This window comes from Poecilia mexicana, unplaced genomic scaffold, assembly GCF_051168715.1.
Source record: "Poecilia mexicana isolate PSO_F unplaced genomic scaffold, ASM5116871v1 scaffold_6, whole genome shotgun sequence".
Classification (NCBI taxonomy): Eukaryota; Metazoa; Chordata; class Actinopteri; order Cyprinodontiformes; family Poeciliidae; genus Poecilia; species Poecilia mexicana.
Window position 1 is genome coordinate 26,335,346 of NW_028263375.1, and position 16,966 is coordinate 26,352,311.

Sequence of the window (16,966 nt, forward strand, 5' to 3'; positions counted from 1 at the left end):
CTGTAGCTACGTTTTCTGCTTTTTTTTTGTCTGTGATTGCAGCTCTCCGGTTTAAGAACAAGACTGGGTGTCATTAGTGATGTTGCGTAAAGCTCCAACAGGTTTCTCTCATGTGAGTAATGCAGGCTCTCTGGGTGTGGGTGTCATATTCCAGCCGTAGAGAGACGCAGCCAATGGATCACAGAGCTGCACCTGAGCCGTGCTGCACATAAATCACACATATGTACGCGTTATGACAAGAGACGTCGTGTATTTTACTTAGATTTCACGTGAAAGACCAACACAAAGTGGTCAAGTGGGGGGAAAAAATGTTTTTCAGCAACTAACTCAAAACATTAAGGGTGTGTTTTTATACGAAGCCTCCTTCATCATGACTAAATAAAATAAAGAGCATTCATATTCATTAAAGTAGAATATGTGCACAGTGATGAGTCTCGGATTGAAAGTAACCCGTTAGCAGAAAAACACTTTTCGATAAGTCCAAATTTCTGTGGAAAAATAATCATACGACAAATACAGATTTTCAAACCTGTGTTAAATTAGTCTACATCATGTTTCACTTTGATAAAGTTCATTTAAAAAATTGGCTTTTCAATCGTATTTTTAATTTATTAAATTAGTCTGTACAGTCATTTCTCTTCAGATGTCACCTAATTAACAGCCTTCAGGTTGACTGATGCTTGTTTTTCTGCTACTGATATTTGAAATTGAGTGGCAGGTTTGTTATTTAACCTTTTTTTTTACATTATTACTACCACTAAAAAATTACATTTAAACAGTGCAGCAGTAGGCTGAACTGTTGAAGCAGTGGGTCCTTCTGTTACTACTAGTCTGCTGGCAAAGACATTAAATGTGGCTCACTGTAGTTTCTTACAGTCATGAAAGTAAAGCTTTCAAGAATTGCTTTGGTAAATGTGAATAAATTTGGATGTTCGCCGATTCTCTGCACTTTCCTAATTATTTGTAAAACAGTTTCCTTCCCCTTCAGCAATCCTGTGTTTATCTGTTCTAGACCGTCACATAAAATAAATAAGATACATTAGAGTTTGTGGGTCGAAGTCAAAGGGATGAGAACACTTTTGCAAGGAACTGCAAATTGGAAATTGTGCCTTCTGAAGGAGGCGGACCATTTTCCCCAGATGGGACCACCGCCAGCCCACGCCCATCATGTCCAGGGCCGGACGTAGAAGGATGTGGGCCCCAGGACCGGAGACGGTTTTGGTGCCCCATCCACCAAAAACGTATTTAACACATACAAATTGCAGAAAGGTTGACCAACACGTCGGTGTGTACGAATCAATGCGTTATGCTATATGGTGGACTAGGAATTTATTTTCTTCCAATACTATTGATTTAATATTATGCTAATAAAATCCAACAATTTTAAAACATCTAACTTCATGTGAGTTTGAGAGTTTTCTATGAGTTTACTCACAAACTATGAACTCATAAAAAAAAATAAAAATAAAAAACTGACGCCCCAAAATCCTTGGCATCCTGGGCTACTGTCCCTGCCATGTGTGCTCACACACAGGCGGCTGCAGATTCCCTAAAGTTTTAGTCTGTGGCAAAAACCAAATTGAATCCTGGGTTGAAAAACATGATTGGGAAAAAAAAAAACCGCAGCGAGGTAATGCTTTGCTTCTCCACGTAAAATCCCCCACTCTCCATCTCACTTCAGATGCGTCCATGAGTGGGGTGGGAGTGCTGTGACCTTGGAAAAAACAAGCCACCCACAGCAGTGACTGTGTCATCGCTGCCGTCATCCAATCTGGACCACACACACACACACACGTTGAGAGTAGGAGTAGAGTGCCAGATCAGTGCTGGTCTGACTGCAGGCGGATGTGGCGCTGGTTCTGACGGGACCAGATGGTCCTTGGAGCTCCTGCAGAGAAGCTGGGAACGTGTGAGAGTTAAGTGAGGCGGGCTGAACACAAACCCAAACGACAGCAGAACCCAACAAGCTCCTGTCCACCAGCAACTCATCTGTTTTTGTTACAGGTGCGTTCTCACTTTTTTTTCTTTCTCTATTTTACTTCTGCACCACATCATTCGATTTTGTGCCACTTTATTTGTTCAAATCCACATGAAACGTGACAAAACAGTTGTGGTTTTAAAGTTACAAAATGTGATGGAAAAAAACTCAAGGATCACAAACTCTTGTGTGGCTAGGAAAGATTACTGTGTGGTTTCTAATATTTTTGCTCTTCCTGGAATATCTTATGTTTTTTCTGAGGCTGACGGCGTGAAACCTTTAACTGACCTTTCAAGGCCTCCTGTATCCTGATCTGCCTTCATTCACACTCTGAACTGGCCTATCAGAGCAACTGCAGCCTCTTTTTTTTTCTTTCTTGTGCATCTGCTGCAGCAAAGGAAGGCATTTAATATTTTATTTTTAATATTTTCTGTAATCAAAACTGTTTAAATCGCACTAAAGCTGCAGTTTAATCCCCACCAACTCAACGTGTTGGTGGGGATTGGACAAGCTAAGTGCTTAAAGAGACAGCGGTTAGCTAAACCCTAAAACACAAAGAAACCATTTAACCAGTCTTATTAAGAATGGCATTATCTTTTTTTTTTTTTTTTACAAAAATCTATGGTTGAGACTGCAAAAAAAAAAAAAAAAAGATTAAACTAAGCGCTGGGCATGTGAAGGGAAACAAATGTAACATTTTACTATGAAAACACCAAAGAACCAGAACAATTTTATTTTATTGAGTTTTTTTTTAATTCGTTGAACCTTTTTTTTTTTTTTAACTTTCCTCTGATTTTAAAAATCTTACAAACTGCATGTTTTGGTTCGTCAACAGAAGAGCGTCAGCTGGAGTTTTTATTTACATTTGAATGAATCGACTCTGTTTCCGCATTTTACACCAACGTACACAACGGCTAACACCAAGACGAGATCTAAACACAAAACAATAAAATAAAAACATGGAGGAAAAAAAACAAAACAAAAACACTGGTGCTACACAGTACTATTCACACCCTTTGAACTTCTTTTTTCACATTTGGTCACATTTCAAACACAAACTTAATATATCAAACATGTTTTTCGATATGTTTTACTCCCCATAAGCCAAAATGAAACTTAAGCAGCCACCGACTAGCTTCAGAAGCAATTTGCTGTCGGCGTAAATAAATAAAAAATATTCAACATGCTCAACAATGGCAAAACGAACAGTTTAAGACTTGAGACTGGAGCTAGCACGACCTAGTCAAAGTCCAGACCTAAATATTAGTGGGAATACGTAGCAAGAGGTGAAAATTTATGTCCACATATCCTCCGATATGTGATGATTTAGCACACACATACAAAAAAAAAAATCACCATTAAGCACAGTGAAGTTTGTGTGACTGTAACATTTCAAAAAGGTTCAAGGGGTGTGAATACTTTTGCAAGGCACTTTAGTTGAAGTTCCTCTGTACTGCGTTGCACTCACAAGACTCAGCCTGGACAAAAACACGGAAAAACCACCGGATCTGACAACAACATAGTGATTGTAGAGACATGGAAGGTGATTGTCCACTCAGCTGTCAGTGTCTATGGGCGTCATGTAGAAGTAGTTTATGAAAAACAAAGAAAACATTTGATCAATTCGTGTCGGAGGCACCTGTTAGTCAAAGGAATGAGGAAGAGGAAGACAGAAAGTTCTCAAAGTGCAACAGAAAGAGGCCTTTTGTTCTTTCTTTTTTGATTAGAGTCAAACCCGGGCTGGGAATTGTAGTTCTGCTAAGTCTAGTTCACCAAAACGCTAACTGAGGCCTGGCTGACGGAGTCCGTATCTTTTGACATTTTATTTTTCTCCATTTCAGTGCCAAGACCTTTTTTTTTTCTTTCCTCGTGCATCACACAAATATTCCACAAATCCCACTTTTGTCAAACGCTGTGCTGGTATTTACACGCATCACATTTATAAATACTGTGCATCGTGAAGTATTAGCGGTCCTGAGACGCACGTCACCGCCCGCCAGAGAGTCCAAGTTAAAGATGGCTTCTTCGAGACTTAAAAAAGAAAAAAATAATAATAATTCAAGTCATCAGCAGTTCCTTTCATTGTCTGGTTTCTCGTTTTCTTCTTTACAACAAAGAGAAATCCAAGTTCGGAGAAGAAGAAACGGTTCGGATCCTCCCGGAAATCTGCACGTCTTTACAACAACAACAAAAAAAAGAAAAAAAAAAAAGAGGAAAACTTTTGGGTTGCAGTTCTTGTTCCTCTGCTAGTTCTGCTTGTTCCCGTACATGAGGGGGATGATGTAGACGGAGATGTCGTCTCCGGAGCCCAGTCTGTCGTTGGTTATCCTCCAGCCGCGGTCCTTCAGCTCCCCACGCGCCCTCATGACCAGGTCCTGAGCAGCCATTGTGTACCTGTCAAAGCAGACGCGATTAGCGAAGTGCTGCGTAGTCACGCCGTGAGGCGGGTGTGTCAAACTCAAGGCCCGAGGGCCAACATCCGGCCCGCCGTAGCGTCTGACGTGGCCCTCCAGACTTGAGCGGGACGCGCGGATGGAACCTTCCAGATAATGTGTGAGCTTAAATATGATCTTATCAATCAAATCATTGTGGTTTTTATCCGTTTCCTGCCAAATTTAATCAATCCGACTGTTTGTTGCGATTCTGTGACAGCAGAAATTCACTCAAAATCGACAGATCCTCACACTGTTTCGCGCCAATGGATGATTGCGAGTTTATCACAGATTTTACACAAAAACGGTGTGTGTCTGATGACGTTTTAGTTAAAACAAGCTTGTTCTTTATTTGGTGGAGTTTCTAGCAATCCAGACATTTTACTCAAATAGGAGTAGCGTTATCTTGTAATTAAATTACTCAAGTAAAAATAAAAAGCACTTTTAAACTACTCCTGAAAGAGCTATTTTGCCAAAAAGTTACTAGAGTAAATGTAACCAAGTTAATGCCAAACTCTGCATACTCCCACCTGCAGGTGGCAGTATTTCTTACTTCTACTAGTCTGCTGTCTCGGCCTTATTCAATCGATACGGGTGATTGCATTAGCGCAATCACCACCCCAAAATTAGCGACTTTGATTATAGAAAATATCGCAAAAAACAATCGGAAAATCTTACAGGAACAAAAAAAAAAAAAAAAAAAAGTTCAATACTGTCTAACTGTACGAATGCGGACATCTATTTAATAATATTGTAACAGTTTGTTAACTGGTTTTTATCAATATTCTCTAGCAAAACCAGCCTGTTAAGAAAATTTATGATCTTGATGTGGCCAAAAATGAAAAAGAGTTTGACATCTAAGGTGATATCCTGTTAAAAATACAATTGTTTTACAAAATAAATAAATACAAAAATCACATTGAATACTAAATAAATAAGTTAAAAGGGTGAAGCTAAGCTTAGAGGAGTAGTCTAAAAAGATGGCAGAGAAATGTTTTTTGAGTGAGCAGTAGTTCAGGCCTGACTGGCTGCAGCTGCGCTCGCGTCAGGTCGGGTCGGGCCGGGACAGGACGGGGCACGGAGGGGAGGGGTGGAAGAACGTGCCTGTGCTGGTCGTCTGGGTCGCAGTTCGCCAGGAAACCGGTGACCGCTTCAGCTACTTCCTGGTTAGAGAGGACGTCCCACAGGCCGTCGGTTCCCAGAATCAGAACGTCATCTGCTCCGTGCTCGAACTGCGATAAGGGGTAAACTCTGACCTGGAGGCGGACGAGGGGGGGAAAGGCAAGAGTGGAGATTGAGCAGTTTTATAACAAAACTCAATAGAAATACAGTAAACAAGCTCAAGATTATGTTATTTCCCGTAGTAATAACATAACCTGAGTGGATTTCCTTCCCATATTATGTCCGGTGGAGATATTGTCTTAAATTTGGCTCAAACCACCAAACAACAACGCATGGTTCTAATGCCTACTGATGCATGTTTAAGTCATAAAAAATGATTTACAGGTCAGATTGTCTTCAGAAACAGTTGCTGTGTTTAGTCCAAGGTTGCTTTTGAGAAAAAAAAAATAATTGAAAAAATAAATAAATAGATAAAAATCACTGGATGTTTGTGCTCCAGTCTACTAACACATTAAGTGAAAAATATTCTTGTGTTTTCAATTTTAAGAGTTTAATTTGTCAGTGAAAATTTCCAAAGCCCCCACAAAAATAAATAAATAAATAAATAAAAAAAGTTAAATAATTTCCTAAATTGTAGAAGGCTGCACAAAATCAGTCCAAGGTCTGCAAAAGGGCCCAGGAGCCACACTTTGGACATCCCTGGTAAAAGGTTTAAAGTGTCAATGTTTTTTAATTTTAAAATGATAAAAACTAAAAGACCTTTGGGGGATCCTACTGCATACAAGTATCATATTTAGCATGCTGCACAGCTTCCAAACACCTCTGAATTCAGTTTATGAATTCATGTATGGGAAATAATGGGAGCCTTATAAAAGAAAAGAAAATGATTTTAACTCTGTAAACTTTCTGCCCACATGACCTTTATCCCTCTGATACAGAGGGAGGGTCACAGCAGACAGATGACCCTGCAGCCGAGGCTGCTGGGAAAAGAGCCACTGTGAGGATAATTAAAGAAATCCGACGGCCCTCTGTCTGGGTTACACAGTAAACCTCATGACTTCAGTCAGGCTTCCCAGAACAAAACACAGATGACCCAATAATTCCTGGATTTCTCAATACGGCAGCAGAATGCTCTCTGGAAGAGTCAGATTGAATTTTATACTCAAATTAAAAAAAAAAAAAAAATCAATTTAAGGTCAACCTGAACACTTTATGCTGACCGTTTTTAAGTGCCAATTAAAACGTTATTCTGATTCTTCAGAACGACCTCCCTCACTAAAGCGTCTCGACTCGTCGCAGATGAACGAGGCGTGACCTGCGCCTGAACCCGGCAGCAGCGCAGCGAGGACAGAGAGAGTTCACAACGTTGGTGACTAATGCGGTCATGTGCAGTCGTTGCTACGAGGGGAGAGGACTCTGGGGAGGGTTAGAGTGCGTCTCCCAGAATGCACTCTTCAATACAAAAGGGCCTTTTTAATTGGTACTATGGAGCTACATTGGGGCCACAGATTTTGTAAAAAAAAAAAATAAATAAAATGTTGAAAGTGAAAATTTTTTTGAAATTTAAAAATATTTTTAAAACAAAAAACAGTTAACCCTCCTGTTGTTCTCGGCTCATTTCGACCCGAGGACAACAGGAGGTCCTTGGGTCCAACAGGAGGTCCTCGGACCAGAGGACAATAGGAGGGTTAAACAAAAGTTCCAAAAATACTTTTCAGATTCAAGTTTTGGTTCTTCTTCTTTTTTTTTTTTTAAACTAATTTTCTGGTCTCAATGTAGCTCCGTAGTTACCTTGGGTATTATGTTTCATCAAATGAGTGCACATCCTGTCAGTACAGTACTGTTTTTCAAAAATCTGAGAAATGGGTTGAATTTGATAACAGACACTCAGAGAACAGCTAAAGCACCAAAACATGAAGTCACAAGGATTCATGACAGACAGTATTAATGTTATTATGTAAGTTAATATTATCATAATGAAAAAAAAATCTGTTTTCATTATGAGACTGGTTGGTTACAATTTTACCTTGACACAAGTTTTATTTTTAAAAGAATGGGGCTACAAAAAAAAAAAAAAGAAAATTCTGATTTTAATTTGTCACACACAAAAGTAAAAAATAAAAAATTCAATCCAACATGTTCCTCCAGTAAGTTGATTTCTTCCACAGTCACAGCGGTAGTTACAAACTGAGGAGGCGATTCATCGGCCTGACTCTACAGGTTGCTAACGCGCTCTAAATGATAAGAGACGTGGGAAATCGGCATACCTCTGGGCAGCAGGACAGGAAGGGCTTGATGTAAATGTTGGAGTCGTGAACTCTCAGGTTGTGATCCCCGAAGCCTCTCGTGACGCCGATGGTCGCCAACACTCGAGCCTGCAAAAGGATCAGAGATGTGCGTTACTCGGCCACCTTCTGGGATTCGTTTCCTTAATCTCCTCGTTTTACGGCCTCTTTCTGAGGGAAAAAATGTAAAACTTAAAACACCTCAAAGCCATCTCTACTGTCAGAGAAAGGCTCACCCTTCCAGGAAACGTTTTACTCATGAACTGATTATCAAAGCTTTGGATCTGGTTTTTGACGGTCAGGATAAATTACGCGAAAAAAGAACAGACCACAAAGTTAGGAACTAAGTCGCCAGTGGTCGTTTATTATTTAGGAATATGAAATTTTAAACAAATTCTTCGAGAATACAAATGTAAACTTATCATATACCATATGGCTATTTTTTGTGGTCTTTCAAAGCAGCGGCTAAAGCAGCAGATTCACATTTGTCTCGTCTGGCTTTGACCTTTTCAACACATCACGCTGCACTGTACTCACAACGTCACAGCCTGAAGGGAAAACCAACGGGGAATGAACAATGTTATGATCACATGACTATGTTTTTTTAATCTCTGTGCCAAAGTACCGATAGAATTGCTCAATACTTTTGTTATTTAAGGTTTGCTTTCTAGTAGAGCTGCAACAAAAATCTTCTTAGGGGTGACAAGTAAAAATCTTAGGCTCACACAAGTAAATAAATAAATAAATATACTTATAAGTGAAATAAACTGCCGGTGGAAGTAGTACTTTTCCGTCAATACTAAGGGATTATTTTTAAATACATTTATGTATATTTTGTTTTAAATATTGGGTATTATATTGATGTATTGATTGATCAACATGACTCTCTATGCCAGTGAGGTAGGCAGCTTTTTTTTCCAGTGGGGCTCTGGCCCCCTTTTACCCACCTTTTGGGGACACCACTGTCATATTCCGATAAACCTAAAATCCCTGGGTCATTTTGTTGATCAAGATTTCCTTAAAAAAACCCTGTTCTTACAAAACTTTTTATAGGAAGATTAGATTAAACGCAGGCTGACAACATTTACTAATTAAATCTCTTCGAAAATGAAGTAGTTGGAGTTTATTTAGGTGCTTCAGAACAAAGTGGTGGTTCTGCAAATCATCGACAAAGCAGGACTGAACACAGGATTTGAGATTTTGAAAAAAAAACAACTATCTTTTCTTTAACTTCCGAATTATGGCATAAAATCCGAAAACGAATTGATTAAAGTTTTCGGCTGTGATTTGACAAAAAGTTCAAATGGCCTAGATGCATGTATAAACCCACATAGGCGAAACATAAGTCACATTTCTCAAATTTCATTGGTTTTTCTCTGCAGTACACATGAAAGTCCTCTCATTCTGGCTCTCTTCCAGTTACATTATTCCCAAGTAAATAAACACTGTCCTGTCAGGTGGCAACTGATGTTGGGAAAACAGGCCCACTAATGAGTCCTGCTGCCCCGTATGGTGGCAGGATGGGAGCTGACTGAGAGGTTTGATTACAGACGAGGCTTTCTCGGCCGCGGAACTAACTGTCAGCGAGTGGCTGCCGAGCAACGCTTACCTTCTTCCCCTCGCCGTAAATCAGAGGGAACTTCAGGTCATCGTCTTCTATGGTTTTATACGCCCTGAGCAGGAGAAAGACGACACGTTAATGGCTTTCTTATGGTTTACGGCAGTTGGCGTGCTTCCAGCTCTAGAATCACGACTGCCCAGGTGGACGCAGGATAAGAAACTAGCATAACCACCTTTTCTTCTTTACAATAAATGTTCATGCTAGCTAACACGCTATTGTTAGGTAACACAAGGAAGTTACTTCATCTACTTATACTAACAACTGGCTAAAACGTAGCATGTCAAAATGTACAACACTAACACAAGCTAAAAACGCTAACATTAGCTAAAATAACAACATTAGCATGTCGGCTAACTGCTTAAGCTAAGGCATGTCACCTGAGAGAACCCGACTAGGGGTTGAATTAGCTTTATGTTAGCTTTGACATTAAGCGCATTGTTATCCAAGTCACTTTGGATAAAAGCATCTGCTAAACAACATAACATAAAGATAATCAGCAATACAAGCCAGTAAAAATGTATTCTTTCCATTTCACATATTAAATACAACAGGAACATGTTGAAATGTGAGTGAGTAAGAATCATTTGTTTGGGAACCCTGTGGATTCTCAAAAAGCTAGAGTGGATCACTGTGGCTCAATTGCTTAGCAACCAGAGCAACCCACGTTCTTTTTCTTTTCTGAAAAATGAGCATAATGCGACCAAAAACTTGAAGAGGGATGTTGAGAAAACTGTAAAAGATATGAAAAATCAGAATCATGCAGTAGTAGCCAAAGAGCACGACTACATTAAAAACTTTGAATGCTGTTTCTAATTTAAAGTATGTGGAAGCAGCTCAGCTGTAAAAGAGCACAAAGCTCTGGCACAATTTATGAGATGTGCCATTTATTTCTAAATGATCAAAGAAAGCTTAATATTTCATAGAACGTAGTGGATATCAATACCAAAAGTCAGAGGCAGAATTTTCTGAACGAGCAGGACGTTTTAAAAATATAAAAATCGCTAAAAGTCCAAAAATTAGCAACCAGAAAAATCCGATGCCTCACAGCATTCACATAATAAAAGCAACATGTCGATGATAATCGAGTCGTCGTCGTACCAGTTTTTAACCGACTCGGCAAAAATTCATTTACACTTGAGCAAGACTCTGGGTCATTCCTGTTTTTTGGGTCAAAAGAAGCCGGAAAGTTTGGGCCTCGCTGTTATAAATAAACTACACCGTGCCGTAGCCTCGCCCCTCCCCATACCGAATGGATTTCAGCTGCTCTGAAACACAAGACCGGGATGGTTTTCACATCACTGCTGGTTTCACTCAGAGAGGCCATATGTTTCCACCTCAGGCGAGCGCTAAAAACGCTGCACTCAGCAGTTCTTGGAGCGGCGCAGGCTATCAAGGCGAACGCAACAGACTGAGACTGCTCCGAGCAAAAAAGGAAAAAGTATACGTTACGTATGGCTGACATTATCTACTTTAAAAGGACCGAATTTTTCCACCTAAACGTGTCAGTTTCATACAGACTCCCACAACGAGGAGCTTCTCTGGAGAGCTTTTGAGGACAGCGTCCTGTTTGAGACGTACGTCAGGCGAGATGAACCCTGACAATCCCTTCACCGAGCGCAAAACCAGCAGCACAAGTTGCTGAGCAGCTGGGGAGTCAGTCCGACCACAACACCGAGCGTTTTCACACCCCACGGGCCACAGCAGCGCGTAACTAACCAAGAGGTGAGCTGAGTGGGGAGGAGGGCTGACCGTCCCCTCGGTGGGCGACTTCGGGCCGGAGGGAGAGAGGATTACATCTAGTTAAAATCTACTCCATTATAATTACCGTACCATCTTACAGTGCTATGTCTGTTCGACGTTTCCACTTAAGAAGCACAAACTCGACGCACAGCTGCCAAGTTTGCGGCAGAATACGACACAAAGCGTTCAAAGACGGCCTCTACCATCGGGAGATTAGATCAGTTTAGCTATTGACTGATTAATCTGTCGATTATTCTGGTGATTAATTGGATTTTTAAAAATTGGATTGGATTTTTCATCTAAACCTTTTTATGCAATATTAGAAATAAGTTTTAAAAAAGTGCAAATAATGAAATGATTCAATTATTTGTTTTTATATGAAAGAAACATTTTTGCCTAAAATGCAATGAAGTAAGGTTCGTTTAAACTTGATCATTTGTAACATTAACGTTCTAACATGAACATATATAAAAATAAATAAATAAATTGATCTGGTTAATTTATGGATTAGAATATTAACCCATAATAATCCACCTTTTACCATTTAATTACTACTAATAATGTTTTTCTTTCAGCAAATTGTGTTTTTTTGCGTTAACGAGTTAATCAATTACTAAATTAGTTGATGATTATTTCAATAAGCGACTCAACACGATTAATCCGATTCATCATTTCGGCCCTGCTAGAGGTAGAAACTTTCTGCCTCCACAGCAAAATGGCTCCAGTTCTTCTTGACCCGTTTGCTGTGTTTTTTGGTCGTCATGATGCTCTCTAATGTTCTCCAAACGCACAACACCTGTATCATTCTGCGTATCTGTCAAGTCTCCCGTTTTTGCCGGGAACATTAAGTCCCACCATGCTCCTGTATCCTTATTTTCCCGTAAATATTTAGGAATCCACTTGTGAGTTTGACTGTGACCTCACAGATGAGACATTTACAGGTGCTGGTCATAAAATTAGAATATTATGATAAAGTTCATTATTTTCCATAATGTCATGATAAAAATTAAATTGTCATATATTTTAGATTCATTGCACACCAACTGAAATATTTCAGGTCTTTTATTGTTTTAATTTTGATGATTTTGGCAAACAGCTCATGAAAACCCAAAATCCCTGTCTCAAAAAATTAGAATATTATGAAAAGGTTCTCTGAACAAGCAATAAAAATAATCATCTGAATCAACAAAGTAACTCTAAACACCTGAAAAAGATTCCTGAGGCCTTTAAAAACTCCCAGCCTGGTTCGTTACTCAAAACCGCAATCATGGGTCAGACTGCTGACCTGACTGCTGTCCAGAAGGCCATCACTGACATCCTCAAGCAAGAGGGTGAGAAACGGAAAGAAATTTCTGAACTAATCGGCTGTTTGCAGAGTGTTATATCAAGGCACCTCAGTGGGAAGTCAGTAGGAAGGAAAAAGTGTGGCAGAAAACGCTACACAACGAGAAGAGGTGACCAGACCCTGAGGAAGATTGTGGAGAAGGGCCGATTCCAGACCTTGGGGGAAGCAGTGGACTGAGTCTGGAGTAGAAACATCCAGAGCCACTGTGCACAGGCGTGTGCAGGAAATGGGCTACAGGTGCCGCATTCCCCAGGTCAAAGGTCAAGCCACTTTTGAACCAGAAACAGCGGCAGAAGCGCCTGACCTGGGCTACAGAGAAGCAGCACTTTGGACCACTGTTGTTCAGTGGTCCAAAGTACTTTTTTCGGATGAAAGCAAACTTTGCATGTCATTCGGAAATCAAAGTGCCAGACTCTGGAGGAAGACTGGGGAGAAGGAAATGCCAAAATGCCAGAAGTCCAGAGTCCAGTACCCACAGTCAGTGATGGTCTGTGTGCCATGTCAGCTGCTGGTGTTGGTCCACTGGGTTTTATCAAGGGCAGGATCAATGCAGCAGCTATCAGAAGATTTTGGAGCACTTCATGCTTCCATCTGCTGAAAAGTTTTATGGAGATGAAAATTTAATTTGGTCTGGAATCGGCCCTTCTCCACAATCTTCCTCAGGGTCCGGTCACCTCTTCTCGTTGTGTAGCGTTTTCTGCCACACTTTTTCCTTCCTACTGACTTCCCACTGAGGTGCCTTGATATAACACTCTGCAAACAGCCGATTCGTTAAGAAATTTCTTTCTGTTTCTCACCCTCTTGCTTGAGGATGTCAGTGATGGCCTTCTGGACAGCAGTCAGGTCAGCAGTCTGACCCATGATTGCAGTTTTGAGTAATGAACCAGGCTGGGAGTTTTTAAAGGCCTCAGGAATCTTTTTCAGGTGTTTGGAGTTACTTTGTTGATTCAGATGATTATTTTTATTGCTCGTTCAGAGAACCTTTTCATAATATTCTAATTTTTTGAGACAGGGATTTTGGGTTTTCATGAGCTGTTTGCCAAAATCATCAAAATTAAAACAATAAAAGACCTGAAATATTTCAGTTGGTGTGCAATGAATCTAAAATATATGACAATTTAATTTTTATCATGACATTATGGAAAATAATGAACTTTATCATAATATTCTAATTTTATGACCAGCACCTGTATATTTTATTGGGGTAATTTTGACAGCCAATGAAGGTATCAAAATTCTTGGAGTAATTTGAGTCCAAATTGCTCTACACATGACTTTTTGTTGACCTTTCCAGACTGATTAAAATCAGCCATGTTGTTTCTCATCAGTTCCTGAATTTGTTTGATCAGGACATTTTGCATTTTGATCAGTTTTAGCCTCCGTCATGTTGTCAGACCGGTTACATTTGAATGATTTCTGAATTTACAAATCTGGCAGTAATCAGGGTTGAGTGAAATTGAGTACAAAAATATTCTTTAATCACAGGAAATTCATGATTTAGCAAAGGCCATGTTTTCTTCTCCCCCAGAGTCAGGTTGGCTTGGATTGCTTCTTTCTCCCTTTATGAATGAAAGGATCATTTAAAAGCTGAGGAAACTCAAAAATGGAAGAGATCTTTCATCAATCATTTGCGTTTCTGGTTATTTTTTTCCAGGGACTCCTTTTAAAGTCAAGTCAAATTTATTCGTAAAGCGCGTTTCAGCAACCAGGAAGTTCAAAGCGCCTCACGCGATGAAATCATAAGACAGTCACCAATCACAAAACAAGCAACACGCAAGAATAATTGTCATTGGATTTGCTGAGTAACGTTATAGTTTTGAATAATCCACATCTAAACAAGTCTTGGCTTAAAGGAAGTCGGCGTTTCGGTAGTTCTGTAGTTTTCTGGAAGTTTGTTCCAGATTTGTGGCGCGTAAAAACCGAACAGAACCCCTCCATGTTCTGGTTCTGCAGTCTTGAACCAGAAGCTCACCTAACTCCACTTGAGCCGTCATTCTGCTGACATTTCTTTACTCCTCTTTCTTTTCTTTGGGTTGTTTCTGTGGCCTCCCCGGTCTCCAGACTAATCCCGCCATCGATCTCCGACTCTCCTCCTTCCTCTGAGTGCCTTGATCTCCAGCTTTACATTTGTCCGTCTTTGGAGATTGATTCAACCCACTCACTTCTTCGTGTTTTGGTTTCCTTCACTCTCTCCTCCCCGTGTTTTCTTTTCACCTGACGCCTCGCCTCGGCCGACCGGTCAACGTCCATCGTTCTGTGCAAGCAAAACCGCCCGGTTCCTGTGTCACCAACAACCGTTAAAAGTCTCCACCGCCAGATTTTTACCCCTCTGGCCCGACTGGCAGAGATGGAGGAGGCGTAGAGAGTGAGCGAGGACGTCTGCAGGTCAGTGAGGTTTTGCTAAAGTGGAGATCTGACCATCGAGGCGTTAGAGGAGAGCAGCGCACATCCAGAGACAAAAAGCTTCACAGTCATTAGGAGGAACTGAGCCTGCGGGGGATAAACAGCGAAGCCTCTTACACATCAAAGCAATCAGCCACGCTAGCTTACGGGGGTTTTAAAGTCGAAGCCCAGACCGAGTCTGGGCGAAGCTGCGGCAGAACTGGGTTGAGGGAAGAGCCTGATTAAAAATACATCACAAAACGTCTGTGCTGCGGAGACGACGAGCAGACGGAGAGCTCTGGGCCCGGCAACGCTGACCTACATGAGGCGAAGGCGAGCCACGGAACGGGAGCGGTGAAGAGAAGGCGCCGGAAATAATCCCGCTCATCTCCCGTCATCTCCTCCGTTTTGCCGCGGAGTGTGTTCCTGCAGGGTGAACACACGCCGCGGCCTTTGTTTCTCTGCATTTTCACATCTGTGTCTCACTTTTTACAGAAAGCACTAAAAAAAATTTTATCACTCCTACAGAAAAGCGAGCGAAGATGAAGGAAGTTTTGTCTTCCTGGTGTCCTCACCTTGAAAACACTGTATATTATGTAAGGATTTTTACCGCATCTAACTACACAATTCTAGTACATATAAAAGGCCTTGTTAGCATGAATCACAAGTGGAAAAGAAGCCGGCCCACAGCATCACAAGTTCTCCGCTGTACTTAACAGGGTGGAAAAAGTTTGTATCCGCATATTCATCTTTTGTTTTGCACAATATCCGAAAAGTTTAATAATAGTTTCATCTGACAAAACGTGTTTTGCAATCGACCTATGAGCAGTCATAGGTCTGACCTTTCCAGAATCTGAATCACTCGGTTCAGTTTCTCAAAGTATCAAAGTTCACAGAGAATTTACTGCAGATATTTCTGCCAAGGTCAAGATGGAAGAGAAAAGGGGATGAGCAAAAAGAAATGACCAAGGAAGAAAACAGGAATAAAGAAAAGCAATGTGGACGGAAAGTAAAAGATGGAAAGATGGAAGAAATGGAATAAAGAAGAACAGGAGGAAGGAAAAAGAGAAAAGAAAAAGCAGGGAAGGAAGGACAGAAGTAGAAAATGAAGCAAAGAAATGAAGGATAGAAGGGACAAAAGGAGGTGAAAAGGAGAGAAGAAAAGTACAAAGGGAAGATAGAAAAAAGGAATGAGGAAAAAGAATCGCTGGAGGAATGACAAAAAAGGAAAGACCTGGCAGAAAGGAAGGGCAGAATGGGAGGAAGTATTGCAGAAAAGAAGGAAGAAAATCTAGAAATAAAAAAATCTCCAACTTATCCAGATCCTGGAAATTATTCCAATTCTAGGTTTTTCTTGCCTGTGTTAAGCAGAGATTAGGCTCTTCACGTCCATCTCTGTGGCTTTTTCCTCCCAAAAAAAAACAAAAAAAAAAAAAACAGATGGCACGGCATAAAAATAGCATCTAATATCTATTATGGAAACCCCAGGATGCCTTCAGCGCCTCGTCCTCCTGACTGGACGGAGGCCAGACGAACGAGCGTCTGCATTGTGCTCCGTCCTTCTAATTTTATATACGAAGTAACGGATCCTTAAACGGTCCGAGAAAAATAAACCGACTTGAGAAAAATAAAAGCAGGAATTTAAACTAATTCGGATTTATCTCACATTTGAATAAATGTACTCAAATTCTGCACATCCTCATCGAAGTGTAAGCTAGCTGTGGAGGTTGCTCTTCTGAGGAACAATCATTATATGGACGAGTCTTTAAGCAAACCCACCATCCCGACATGGTGAAGTCCCGGTACAGCATCCTCTTCCCCACCTCCTTCCTCTGCACCCGCCGTGGGAACTCCAGGTGTGTGAACTCGTTCCCCAGCAAGTGTGGCTGCATGTACGCCTTCAAAACGAGAGGAGAGAAAAGCTTTAGAGAGCGGAAGACGCACCGGGGACAGGAAAAACTTTTAGAGTCTCCTTGAAGATGATTCAGCGAATGAGGACGCATCGGAGGAGACTGCAAAACCTGATTTGTTTGAACTGTTTTGATTCAGTTGAGCTTTCAG

At 40.7% G+C, this 16,966-nt stretch overlaps 1 protein-coding gene across 1 annotated transcript in view; it reads right to left on the minus strand.

Annotated features, from left to right (window-relative positions):
- Positions 1-2,796: 2,796 nt before the first annotated feature.
- The window catches only part of ppm1h (protein phosphatase, Mg2+/Mn2+ dependent, 1H), a 31,001-nt gene continuing 16,831 nt past the window's right edge, over positions 2,797-16,966 (minus strand). The window contains exons 6-10 of the mRNA XM_014986039.2: positions 16,685-16,803; positions 9,427-9,490; positions 7,800-7,907; positions 5,515-5,666; positions 2,797-4,372 (exon numbers count right to left, since the gene is read on the minus strand). Coding sequence (XP_014841525.1) covers positions 4,225-4,372; positions 5,515-5,666; positions 7,800-7,907; positions 9,427-9,490; positions 16,685-16,803 — 591 coding nt within the window. The 3' untranslated portion in view covers positions 2,797-4,224. The remainder of the gene's footprint in view (positions 4,373-5,514; positions 5,667-7,799; positions 7,908-9,426; positions 9,491-16,684; positions 16,804-16,966) is intronic.